At 37.5% G+C, this 13,918-nt stretch overlaps 1 protein-coding gene across 1 annotated transcript in view; it reads right to left on the bottom strand.

Moving 5' to 3' along the window:
• Positions 1 to 13,918, bottom strand: part of LOC138743595 (fibrillin-1-like) — a 60,658-nt gene that overhangs the window by 31,112 nt on the left and 15,628 nt on the right. The window contains exons 7-23 of the mRNA XM_069899108.1: positions 12,965 to 13,090; positions 12,156 to 12,281; positions 11,375 to 11,500; positions 9,984 to 10,109; positions 9,506 to 9,631; positions 8,645 to 8,770; positions 7,824 to 7,949; positions 7,345 to 7,470; positions 6,487 to 6,612; positions 5,724 to 5,849; positions 5,344 to 5,469; positions 4,535 to 4,660; positions 3,754 to 3,879; positions 2,363 to 2,488; positions 1,885 to 2,010; positions 1,025 to 1,150; positions 204 to 329 (exon numbers count right to left, since the gene is read on the bottom strand). Coding sequence (XP_069755209.1) covers positions 204 to 329; positions 1,025 to 1,150; positions 1,885 to 2,010; positions 2,363 to 2,488; positions 3,754 to 3,879; positions 4,535 to 4,660; positions 5,344 to 5,469; positions 5,724 to 5,849; positions 6,487 to 6,612; positions 7,345 to 7,470; positions 7,824 to 7,949; positions 8,645 to 8,770; positions 9,506 to 9,631; positions 9,984 to 10,109; positions 11,375 to 11,500; positions 12,156 to 12,281; positions 12,965 to 13,090 — 2,142 coding nt within the window. The remainder of the gene's footprint in view (positions 1 to 203; positions 330 to 1,024; positions 1,151 to 1,884; positions 2,011 to 2,362; positions 2,489 to 3,753; positions 3,880 to 4,534; positions 4,661 to 5,343; positions 5,470 to 5,723; positions 5,850 to 6,486; positions 6,613 to 7,344; positions 7,471 to 7,823; positions 7,950 to 8,644; positions 8,771 to 9,505; positions 9,632 to 9,983; positions 10,110 to 11,374; positions 11,501 to 12,155; positions 12,282 to 12,964; positions 13,091 to 13,918) is intronic.

Below are 13,918 nucleotides of genomic sequence, written 5' to 3'. Positions count from 1 at the left end.
TTGCTTCAAGATTAATGATTTTAACTATTTTCAGAATACAGTACTAATGATTAATCGAGAATAAAATAATGCGCTATTTTGTATGATAGATAAAACAATGGCCAAAATTCACTTGATCAGCAATTAACACTTACAAGAGAATGAAAAAATGCTAAATGTTATTTAGCAAATGTCAGAATGTACATATCTGAAAAACATCCTACCGTCACAGAGTGAAGAATTGTTCAGGTTGGTGCTGAATCCAGGGTTACAACTGCACAGGAAGCTTCCGATTGTGTTGGTGCAGATCTGTTGACAGTTTGATGTGTTGGTTGCACATTCATCAACGTCTGGTGGAAAACAGTGAAAGAATCAGTCAGAAAATCGATTGATTAGTTTTTGGCAAATGAAGCTCCGCCACTTTATTTCAATCCACAAGATGCTACAGAATATCTTTATTACAGAGGCAACAGAGTTTAAGTGTGTGATGCCCACTCTTTTGATCATGCGATATATTGCATGAAAATTCTGTTCCACACTTCCCTGGATTGTAGACGTGACATTGTCCTGTTGAAAGTAGCGAAGTTCTAAAAAATGTTTGATTATTGATTCGCTTTTACACACTGCAGTAAATGATCAGGGCAGCAGCGGTTAGCGCAAGCCCTTCACAGTGCCCATGATCCTGTCAGGAGATCGAATCCCGCACAGTCTGTAAAGAGTTTGTATGTTCTCCCTGCCTCTATGTGTTTTTATCTTCACAGTCTCCAGTTTCATCTCACTGTTTGAAACATATCGGGGGTGTAGGTAAATTGGGTAGCACAGACATGGCCTATTACCATGCTGTATGTCCAAATTTAAACATTTTAAATTTAACTGCTTCAACATACCACAATTTATATTTTGTAATAAAAATATCACTCCAGTGAAAATATAGTGAAAATGAATATATCTTTTAGCATTTAATATTGAGTAATCATAAATTTCCTACCTGCTGCACAGAAATTTATTTGCCAAATCTGAGAACATAAGTTTTAAAATATCTTACCATCGCAGAGTGAAGAATTGTTCAGGTTGGTGCTGAATCCAGGGTTACAACTGCACAGGAAGCTTCCGATTGTGTTGGTGCAGATTTGTTGACAGTTTGAGCTGTTAGTTGCACATTCATCGACGTCTGGTGGTAAACAGTGAAACAGTGAAAAATCTATTGTTTTTTTTGGGTGGGGGGGGAATGAAACTCTGCAACTTTAAATCAATTTACAAAAGACGGCAGAATATCTCTACTGCAGAGGCAACAGAGTTTAGGAGTGTGATGTCCACTCTTTTGATCATGCAAATCATTGCATTAAAATTCTGTTCCGCACGTCACTGGATTGTAGACGTGACACTGTCCTGTTGAAAGTACCGAAGTTCTGAAAAATGTTTGATCATTAATTCGCTTTTATATACTATAATAAATTATGAGGGCAGCATAGTTGGCTGAGCAGATAGCACAAGCCCTTAACAGCGTCAGCGATCCAGCCTCGGGCTCGAATCTTGTGCTGCCTTTAAGGAGTTTGTATGTTCTCCCTGTGTCTGCGTGGGTTTCATCCGCTGGCTCCTTTTTTCCTCGCACTGTTCCAAATCCATCGGGAGTGTAGGTTACTTGGATATAAATTGGGTAGCATGGACATATCCTGTACTAAGCAGTACATCTAAATTTAAACATTTTAAATTTAACTGGTTTACCAGACCACAATTTACATTCTCTAATAAAGATATCACTCCAGTGAAAACTCAATGAGAATGAAAATATATCTTTCCGCTTTTAATATTGAGGAACATAACTCTTCTACCTGGGAAGGTTCAGATCTGCTGCACAGAAAAGTATTAGCCAAATCTGAGAACCTATGTTTCAAAATATCCTACCATTACAGAGTGAAGAATTGTTCAGGTTGGTGCTGAATCCAGGGTTACAACTGCACAGGAAGCTTCCAATTGTGTTGGAGCAGATTTGTTGACAGTTTGAAGTGTTGGTTACACATTCATCGACGTCTGGAAGAACATAATTTATAGGCAAATTAAACAAATCAGTAGAGTTTGTATTTTAAATCCCAAGCTCTCTATCTTCCAAATTAAAATAGGCTGCAGATTGTCAGGCTACAGAGGCAACACAGGATATGGGACTCACTTTCTCAAAAATATTGCTTCAAGATTAATGATTTTAACAATTTTCAGGTAGAATTTTCACAATACAGTATTAATGATTAACATAGAATGATATGATGCGCTATATTGTACAATAGATAAATAAATGACCAAAATTCACTTGATCAGCAATTAACATTTACAAGAGAATGAAAATATACTAAAACATCAAATCCTACGTATCTGAAAAACATACTACCATTGCAGAGTGAAGAATTGTTCAGATTGGTGCTAAATCCTGGGTTACAACTGCACAGGAAGCTTCCGATTGTGTTGTTGCAAATTTGTTGACAGTTTGAGGTGTTCAATACACATTCATCGAGGTCTGGAAGAACATAATTTAAAGGCAAATCAGTAGGGTTTGTGTTTGAAATCCCAAATTACAATAGACTGCAGATTGTCAGTCTACAGATGCAACACAGGATATAGGACTCACATTCTCAAAAATATAGCTTCAAATTAATGATTTTACCAATTTTCAGGTAAAATTTTCATAAAATGTATTAACAGGGAATGAAATAATGTGTTATATTGTAAAGTAAAACAATGACCAAAATTCACTTGATCAGCATTAACATTTACAGGATTTACGAATCCACAGGACCCTAAAACCCAGCAGCAATAGAAGTTCACCAAGACAAATTGTTATTTAAACAAAAGTTAATTTTAATATTCTTTAAACATAAAAACAGGAACAAACTTTAACTTATTTTTATTCATTTAACTGAACTTAACCCATTTCTAGTTCTAAGCAAATGTGTATGTAATGTTCAGGGAAGTTCTTTGATTCACATTCCAATCTCACATCTCACTCCTCCAAGTTCACTGGTATCAGTCAATTCTTATTCTGTGCACAGAATTTAATATTTATGAATTTTCACCAAGCTCTGGTGCTTAAAGGTAATTTATTACTACTCAGGAAGGTTCTTGTTGGTTTCAGAGAGAGATGTTAGTTGCTCATTGGACACACACAAAATGATTTCCTCTGATCAGCCACTTCAGTGTCTTGTGAAGAAACTTGCCCATCATGCGTTTTCGAAAAGATAACCTCTTCTTCCAGGTCACCACAGAATTTCTCGTTTTCCTTGTTTAAGGAGAAACACTCTCACCAGCCATTTCCTCTTATAAGTTCCACAAGGGTTTTCAACAGGCTGAACTCAGAACTCACAACCTATCTTCAAAATGGGGTTTCATTTGGCTTGCCAGCTTGACATTTTCAAGTCCCAGCTGACGCTGCTGAACTGTAATACTGAATTTTGTCTCTGTCTCTTTCTCTCTCTCAAAGAGAAGAATCCTGTTTGATTTTTTTCTTCCAAAATAGTTTTATTGTCTTTGCCAAGGCACTTGGTGCCTCAATGTCTCATTTTCGGTAAAACTCTAGAATTTTAAATGAGATCTCATTTGTGAAGTGTTTCTCTGTTTGTGAAGTGACTTACACTAAACCCCACCTCCCCCCACACACACACAATCTATCTCTTTTAAAGACATATAGAATTTAAATTATAATATAACCTGTCACATAGGAGAGTAAAAATATGCTAAATGTTATTGACCATACGTCAGAATGTATGTATCTGAAAAACTTCCTACCATCACAGAGTGAAGAGTTGGTCAGGTTGGTGCTGAATCCCGAGTTACAACTGCACAGGAAGCTTCCGATTGTGTTGTTGCAGATTTGTTCACAGTTTGAGCTGTTAGTTGCACATTCATCGATGTCTGGTGGAAAACAGTGAAAGAAACAGTGAAAAATCAATTGTTTCTTTTGGAGAAATGAAGCTGCCACTTTTATTTCAATCCACAAGACACTGCAGAATATCCCCATTATAGAGGATACGGAGTTTGTAGACTGGATTGTAGACGTGACATTGTCCTGTTGAAAGTACTGAAGTTCTCAAAAATGTTTGATCATTGATTTGCTTTTGCACACTGCAATAAATGATCAGGGCAGGACGGTTGGCATAGCGGTGAGTGCAAGCCCTTCACAGTGCCTGCGATCTAGTCCTGGGATCGAATCCTGCGCTGTCTGTACATTCTGAGTTTGTACATTCACCCGTGTCTGCATGGATTTTCTCCACATGCTTCGGTTGCCCCCCCCAATGTTTGAAACATAACGGGGGTGTAGGTTAATTGGGTATAAATTGGGCAGCACTGACATAGCCTGTACTATGCAGTACATCTAAATATTAAAAAAATTAATTTAAACAGACGGCAATTTACATTTTCCAATAAAAGTATCACTCCAGTGAAAACTCAGTGAGAATGATAATATGTCTTTGGCTTTTAATATTTAGGAGACATTACTCTTCTACCTGCAAAGTTTAGAACTGCTGCTCAGAAAATTGCTGAGAAGTTGTGTTTCAAAATATCCTACCATCACAGAGTGAAGAATTGTTCAGGTTGGTGCTGAATCCTGGGTTACAACTGCACAGGAAGTTTCCGATTGTGTTGGAGCAGATTTGTTGACAGTTTGAGCTGTTGGTCGCACATTCATCGACATCTGGTGGAAAACAGTGAAAGAAACAGTCAGAAAATCAATTGTTTCTTTTTGGGAAATAGAACTCTGCCACTTTATTTCAGTCCCCAATAAACTGTGGAATATCAACTTTACAGAGGGAACACTGTCCACTGGTTTGAAAATTCTGTTCCACCCATCACAGGATTGTAAACTTGACAAAGTCCTGTTGAAAGTTCTGAAGATCTGAAAAATGTTTGTTCATGGATTAGATTTTAAATGTTGAAATAAAATATTGGGGCAGCACGGTTGACATAGTGGTTAGTGCAACAACTTTGCAAAGCCAATTATTGGGACAGGGTTCAAATCTCATGCTGTCTGTAAGGAGATTGTACGATCTCCCCATGTCTGCGTGGGCTAACTCTGGGTGTTCCGATTTCTTCCCACTGTTTGAAATGTACCAGGGGTGTAGGTTAATTGTGTATAAATTGGGGGCCACAGACTCATGGGCCAAAACGGCCTTTTACTATGCTGTATGACTAAATTTAAAGATTTTAAATGTAACTGCTTCTATAGATGGCGATTTACATTCTACATTAAAAATATTGATCCAGTGAAAACTTAGTGAGAATGAAAATATGTCTTTGAGCATTTAATGGGAAGTTTTAGAACTTCTGCATAGAAAATTATTTGACAAATCTGAAAAGTTGTGTTTCAAATGATCCTACCATCACAGAGTGAAGAATTATTCAGGTTGGTGCTGAATCCTGGGTTACAAGTGCACAGGAAGCTTCCGATTGTGTTAGAGCAGATTTGTTGACAGTTTGAGCTGTTGGTTGCACATTCATCGATGTCTGGTGGAAGACAGTGAAAAGAACAGTCAGATTTTATGCGTGTTCTATGCATGTGCGCATTATAAGCTTGTGCAAGTTATATGTATGAAAATACAGTACTTATGATTAACAGAGAATGAAATAATGTGCTATATTGTACGATAACACAATGAACAAAATTCACTTGATCGGCAATTAACATTCACAGGACATTAAGAATATGCCAAATGTTATTCATCAAATGTCAGAATTTCTGTATCTGAAAAATATCCTACCATCACATAGTGAAGAATTGTTCAGATTGGTGCTGAACCCTGGCTTACAACTGCACAGGAAGCTTCCGATTGTGTTGGAACAGATTTGTTGACAGTTTGAGCTGTTAGTTGCACATTCATTGATGTCTGGTGGAAAACATTGAAAGAGACAGTCTAAAAATCATTTGTTTTTTTTTGGCAAATGAAGCTCTGCCACTTTATTTCAATACACAATAAACTGCAAATATAGTGTCCACTGGTTTGACAATGCGATAGATTGCATGAAAATTCTGTTCCACACATTACTGGATTGTAGACATGACACTGTCCTGTTGAAAGTACCAAAGTTCTGAAAAATGCTTGTTCATTGATTAGCTTTAAAACACTGCAATAAATGATCAGGACAGTACGATTGGCATAGCGGTTAGTGAAATTCCTTCACAGCATCAGTGATACAACCAGGAATTTAAAGTCGAACTCTCTGTAAGGAGTTTGTATGTTCTCCCTGCCTCTTTGTGTGTTTTATCCACTGGCTCCGGTTTCATCTCACTGTTCGACACATATCAGGGGTGTAGGTTAATTGGGTATAAATTGGGCAGCTCAGACATGGCCTATTACCATGCTGTATGTCCAAATTTAAACATTTTAAATTTAACTGCTTAAACAGACCACAATTTACATTCTCTAATGAAAATATAACTCCAGTGAAAATGAAAATTTCTTTTATCACTTCATATTGAAATTATTAGCCAAATGTGAGAACTTATGTTTCAAAACATCCTACCATCGCAGAGTGAAGAATTGTTCAGGTTGGTGCTGAATCCTGAGTTACAGCTGCACAGGAAGCTTCCGATTGTGTTGAGGCAGATTTGTTGACAGTTTGAGGTGTTGGTTGCACATTCATCGACGTCTGGTGGAAAACAGTGAAAGAATCAGTCAGAAAATCAATTGATTATATTTGGCAAATGAAACCCAGCCACTTTAGTTCGATCCAGAAGAGGCTGCCGAATATCTTTATTGCAGAGGCAACAGAGTTTAGGAGTGTTTTGTCCACTCTTTTGACCATGGGATACATTGCATTAAAATTCTGTTCCACACATCACTGGATGCTAAAGGTGACACTGTCTTGTTGAAAGTGCCGAAGTTCTGAAAAATGTTTGATCATTGATTAGCCTTGACATATTGCAATAAATGATCAGGGCAACACGGTTGGAATAGCGGTTAGCGCAAGCCCTTAACAGCGCCTACGATCCAGTCCTAGGATCGAATCCCGCGATGTCTATAATGAGTTTGTATGTTCTCCCTGTGTCTGCGTGTGCTTTATCCGTTGGCTCCAGATTCATCTTGCTGTTCAAAACACATTGGGGCTGTTGGTTAATTGGGTATAAATTGGGCAGAACAGACATGGCCTATTAACATGCTGTATGTCCAAATTTAAACATTTTAAATTTAACTGCTTAAACACACCAGAATTTACATTCTCTAACAAAACTATCACTCCAGTGAAAACTGAATGAGAATGAAAATATGCCTTTTAGCTTTTATTATTGAGTAGACATAACTCTTCTACGTGTAAAGTTTGAAACCACTGGACAGAAAATTATTTGCCAAATCAGAGAACCTATGTTTCAAAATATCCTACCATCACAGAGTGAAGAATTGTTCAGGTTGGTGCTGAATCCAGGGTTACAACTGCACAGGAAGCTTCCGATTGTGTTGGAGCAGATTTGTTGACAGTTTGAAGTGTTGGTTGCACATTCATCGACATCTGGAAGAACATAATTTAAAGTCAAATCAAACAAATCAATAGGGTTTGTCCTTCAAATCCCAAGATCTCTATCTTCCAAATTACAATAGACTGCAGATTGTCAGGCTACCAGAGACAACACAGGATATGGGAATAACTTTCTCAGAAATATTGCTTCAAGATTAATGATTTTAACTATTTTCAGAATACAGTACTAATGATTAATCGAGAATAAAATAATGCGCTATTTTGTATGATAGATAAAACAATGGCCAAAATTCACTTGATCAGCAATTAACACTTACAAGAGAATGAAAAAATGCTAAATGTTATTTAGCAAATGTCAGAATGTACATATCTGAAAAACATCCTACCGTCACAGAGTGAAGAATTGTTCAGGTTGGTGCTGAATCCAGGGTTACAACTGCACAGGAAGCTTCCGATTGTGTTGGTGCAGATCTGTTGACAGTTTGATGTGTTGGTTGCACATTCATCAACGTCTGGTGGAAAACAGTGAAAGAATCAGTCAGAAAATCGATTGATTAGTTTTTGGCAAATGAAGCTCCGCCACTTTATTTCAATCCACAAGATGCTACAGAATATCTTTATTACAGAGGCAACAGAGTTTAAGTGTGTGATGTCCACTCTTTTGATCATGCGATATATTGCATGAAAATTCTGTTCCACACTTCCCTGGATTGTAGACGTGACATTGTCCTGTTGAAAGTAGCGAAGTTCTAAAAAATGTTTGATTATTGATTCGCTTTTACACACTGCAGTAAATGATCAGGGCAGCAGCGGTTAGCGCAAGCCCTTCACAGTGCCCATGATCCTGTCAGGAGATCGAATCCCGCACAGTCTGTAAAGAGTTTGTATGTTCTCCCTGCCTCTATGTGTTTTTATCTCCACAGTCTCCAGTTTCATCTCACTGTTTGAAACATATCGGGGGTGTAGGTAAATTGGGTAGCACAGACATGGCCTATTACCATGCTGTATGTCCAAATTTAAACATTTTAAATTTAACTGCTTCAACATACCACAATTTATATTTTGTAATAAAAATATCACTCCAGTGAAAATATAGTGAAAATGAATATATCTTTTAGCATTTAATATTGAGTAATCATAAATTTCCTACCTGCTGCGCAGAAATTTGTTTGCCAAATCTGAGAACATAAGTTCTAAAATATCTTACCATCGCAGAGTGAAGAATTGTTCAGGTTGGTGCTGAATCCAGGGTTACAACTGCACAGGAAGCTTCCGATTGTGTTGGTGCAGATTTGTTGACAGTTTGAGCTGTTAGTTGCACATTCATCGACGTCTGGTGGTAAACAGTGAAACAGTGAAAAATCAATTGTTTTTTTTGGGTGGGGGGGAATGAAACTCTGCAACTTTAAATCAATTTACAAAAGACGGCAGAATATCTCTACTGCAGAGGCAACAGAGTTTAGGAGTGTGATGTCCACTCTTTTGATCATGCGAATCATTGCATTAAAATTCTGTTCCGCACGTCACTGGATTGTAGACGTGACACTGTCCTGTTTGAAAGTACCGAAGTTCTGAAAAATGTTTGATCATTAATTCGCTTTTATATACTATAATAAATTATTAGGGCAGCATAGTTGGCTGAGCAGATAGCACAAGCCCTTAACAGCGTCAGCGATCCAGCCTCGGGCTCGAATCTTGTGCTGCCTTTAAGGAGTTTGTATGTTCTCCCTGTGTCTGCGTGGGTTTCATCCGCTGGCTCCTTTTTTCCTCGCACTGTTCCAAACCCATCGGGAGTGTAGGTTACTTGGATATAAATTGGGTAGCATGGACATATCCTGTACTAAGCAGTACATCTAAATTTAAACATTTTAAATTTAACTGGTTTACCAGACCACAATTTACATTCTCTAATAAAGATATCACTCCAGTGAAAACTCAATGAGAATGAAAATATATCTTTCCGCTTTTAATATTGAGGAGACATAACTCTTCTACCTGGGAAGGTTCAGATCTGCTGCACAGAAAAGTATTAGCCAAATCTGAGAACCTATGTTTCAAAATATCCTACCATTACAGAGTGAAGAATTGTTCAGGTTGGTGCTGAATCCAGGGTTACAACTGCACAGGAAGCTTCCAATTGTGTTGGAGCAGATTTGTTGACAGTTTGAAGTGTTGGTTACACATTCATCGACGTCTGGAAGAACATAATTTATAGGCAAATTAAACAAATCAGTAGAGTTTGTATTTTAAATCCCAAGCTCTCTATCTTCCAAATTAAAATAGGCTGCAGATTGTCAGGCTACAGAGGCAACACAGGATATGGGACTCACTTTCTCAAAAATATTGCTTCAAGATTAATGATTTTAACAATTTTCAGGTAGAATTTTCACAATACAGTATTAATGATTAACATAGAATGATATGATGCGCTATATTGTACAATAGATAAATAAATGACCAAAATTCACTTGATCAGCAATTAACATTTACAAGAGAATGAAAATATACTAAAACATCAAATCCTACGTATCTGAAAAACATACTACCATTGCAGAGTGAAGAATTGTTCAGATTGGTGCTAAATCCTGGGTTACAACTGCACAGGAAGCTTCCGATTGTGTTGTTGCAAATTTGTTGACAGTTTGAGGTGTTCAATACACATTCATCGAGGTCTGGAAGAACATAATTTAAAGGCAAATCAGTAGGGTTTGTGTTTGAAATCCCAAATTACAATAGACTGCAGATTGTCAGTCTACAGATGCAACACAGGATATAGGACTCACATTCTCAAAAATATAGCTTCAAATTAATGATTTTACCAATTTTCAGGTAAAATTTTCATAAAATGTATTAACAGGGAATGAAATAATGTGTTATATTGTAAAGTAAAACAATGACCAAAATTCACTTGATCAGCATTAACATTTACAGGATTTACGAATCCACAGGACCCTAAAACCCAGCAGCAATAGAAGTTCACCAAGACAAATTGTTATTTAAACAAAAGTTAATTTTAATATTCTTTAAACATAAAAACAGGAACAAACTTTAACTTATTTTTATTCATTTAACTGAACTTAACCCATTTCTAGTTCTAAGCAAATGTGTATGTAATGTTCAGGGAAGTTCTTTGATTCACATTCCAATCTCACATCTCACTCCTCCAAGTTCACTGGTATCAGTCAATTCTTATTCTGTGCACAGAATTTAATATTTATGAATTTTCACCAAGCTCTGGTGCTTAAAGGTAATTTATTACTACTCAGGAAGGTTCTTGTTGGTTTCAGAGAGAGATGTTAGTTGCTCATTGGACACACACAAAATGATTTCCTCTGATCAGCCACTTCAGTGTCTTGTGAAGAAACTTGCCCATCATGCGTTTTCGAAAAGATAACCTCTTCTTCCAGGTCACCACAGAATTTCTCGTTTTCCTTGTTTAAGGAGAAACACTCTCACCAGCCATTTCCTCTTATAAGTTCCACAAGGGTTTTCAACAGGCTGAACTCAGAACTCACAACCTATCTTCAAAATGGGGTTTCATTTGGCTTGCCAGCTTGACATTTTCAAGTCCCAGCTGACGCTGCTGAACTGTAATACTGAATTTTGTCTCTGTCTCTTTCTCTCTCTCAAAGAGAAGAATCCTGTTTGATTTTTTTCTTCCAAAATAGTTTTATTGTCTTTGCCAAGGCACTTGGTGCCTCAATGTCTCATTTTCGGTAAAACTCTAGAATTTTAAATGAGATCTCATTTGTGAAGTGTTTCTCTGTTTGTGAAGTGACTTACACTAAACCCCACCTCCCCCCACACACACACAATCTATCTCTTTTAAAGACATATAGAATTTAAATTATAATATAACCTGTCACATAGGAGAGTAAAAATATGCTAAATGTTATTGACCATACGTCAGAATGTATGTATCTGAAAAACTTCCTACCATCACAGAGTGAAGAGTTGGTCAGGTTGGTGCTGAATCCCGAGTTACAACTGCACAGGAAGCTTCCGATTGTGTTGTTGCAGATTTGTTCACAGTTTGAGCTGTTAGTTGCACATTCATCGATGTCTGGTGGAAAACAGTGAAAGAAACAGTGAAAAATCAATTGTTTCTTTTGGAGAAATGAAGCTGCCACTTTTATTTCAATCCACAAGACACTGCAGAATATCCCCATTATAGAGGATACGGAGTTTGTAGACTGGATTGTAGACGTGACATTGTCCTGTTGAAAGTACTGAAGTTCTCAAAAATGTTTGATCATTGATTTGCTTTTGCACACTGCAATAAATGATCAGGGCAGGACGGTTGGCATAGCGGTGAGTGCAAGCCCTTCACAGTGCCTGCGATCTAGTCCTGGGATCGAATCCTGCGCTGTCTGTACATTCTGAGTTTGTACATTCACCCGTGTCTGCATGGATTTTCTCCACATGCTTCGGTTGCCCCCCCCAATGTTTGAAACATAACGGGGGTGTAGGTTAATTGGGTATAAATTGGGCAGCACTGACATAGCCTGTACTATGCAGTACATCTAAATATTAAAAAAATTAATTTAAACAGACGGCAATTTACATTTTCCAATAAAAGTATCACTCCAGTGAAAACTCAGTGAGAATGATAATATGTCTTTGGCTTTTAATATTTAGGAGACATTACTCTTCTACCTGCAAAGTTTAGAACTGCTGCTCAGAAAATTGCTGAGAAGTTGTGTTTCAAAATATCCTACCATCACAGAGTGAAGAATTGTTCAGGTTGGTGCTGAATCCTGGGTTACAACTGCACAGGAAGTTTCCGATTGTGTTGGAGCAGATTTGTTGACAGTTTGAGCTGTTGGTCGCACATTCATCGACATCTGGTGGAAAACAGTGAAAGAAACAGTCAGAAAATCAATTGTTTCTTTTTGGGAAATAGAACTCTGCCACTTTATTTCAGTCCCCAATAAACTGTGGAATATCAACTTTACAGAGGGAACACTGTCCACTGGTTTGAAAATTCTGTTCCACCCATCACAGGATTGTAAACTTGACAAAGTCCTGTTGAAAGTTCTGAAGATCTGAAAAATGTTTGTTCATGGATTAGATTTTAAATGTTGAAATAAAATATTGGGGCAGCACGGTTGACATAGTGGTTAGTGCAACAACTTTGCAAAGCCAATTATTGGGACAGGGTTCAAATCTCATGCTGTCTGTAAGGAGATTGTACGATCTCCCCATGTCTGCGTGGGCTAACTCTGGGTGTTCCGATTTCTTCCCACTGTTTGAAATGTACCAGGGGTGTAGGTTAATTGTGTATAAATTGGGGGCCACAGACTCATGGGCCAAAACGGCCTTTTACTATGCTGTATGACTAAATTTAAAGATTTTAAATGTAACTGCTTCTATAGATGGCGATTTACATTCTACATTAAAAATATTGATCCAGTGAAAACTTAGTGAGAATGAAAATATGTCTTTGAGCATTTAATGGGAAGTTTTAGAACTTCTGCATAGAAAATTATTTGACAAATCTGAAAAGTTGTGTTTCAAATGATCCTACCATCACAGAGTGAAGAATTATTCAGGTTGGTGCTGAATCCCGAGTTACAACTGCACAGGAAGTTTCCAATTGTGTTGTTGCAGATTTGTTGACAGTTTGAGGTGTTGGTCGCACATTCATCGATATCTGGTGGAAGAAACAGTCAAAAAATTAATTGTTTATTTTGGCAAATAGAGCTCTGCCACTTTATTTCAATCCACAAGAGACTGCAGAATATCTCTAGTACAGAGGCAACACTGTTGAAGGTTATAGAGTCCACTTTTGATCGTGCGGTACATTACATGATAATTCTGTTCCAAACATCGCTGGTTTGTAAACTTGACCCAGTCCTGTTGAAAGTAGCGAAGTTCAGAAAAATATTCAGATCATTGATTCGCTTTTACACACTTCAATAAATGATCGGTCAGCACAGATGGTTTAATGGTTATTGCAATGCCTTCACAGCACCAGCGATCGAGACTGGTGATTGAATCCCGCAGTCTGTCTGGAGTTTGTACGTTCTCCCCGTGTCTATGTTGAGCATATTGAAGTTCTGAAAAATGTTTGTTCATTGATTAGATTTCATGCACTTAATAAAATATTGGGCACCATGGTTGGTATAGTTTGTTAGCACAACACCTTTATAGCACCAGCGATCAGGACCAGGGTTCAAATCCTGCACTGTCTGTAAGGAGATTGTGTCTCCATGTGTTTTCCCTCTGGGCTCCGGTTTCCTCCCACTGTTCAAAACATACCAGGGTTGTGATTAATTGGGTAGACACAGACTTGAGGGCCAAAATGGTTTGTTAACTGCTTCAACAGACAGCAATTTACATTCTCCATTAAAAATATTGCTCCAGTGAAAAATCAGTGACCATGAAAATGTGTCTTTTATCATTTAATATTGAAGAGACATAACTCTTCTACCTGTGAATTTTTAGAACTGCTGCATTGTAAATATATGATATTTATCCA

Source organism: Narcine bancroftii, chromosome 9 (genome assembly GCF_036971445.1).
Source record: "Narcine bancroftii isolate sNarBan1 chromosome 9, sNarBan1.hap1, whole genome shotgun sequence".
Lineage (NCBI taxonomy): Eukaryota > Metazoa > Chordata > Chondrichthyes > Torpediniformes > Narcinidae > Narcine > Narcine bancroftii.
Note: the sequence above shows the minus strand (reverse complement) of the source record. Positions and strands in the feature narration are given on the sequence as shown.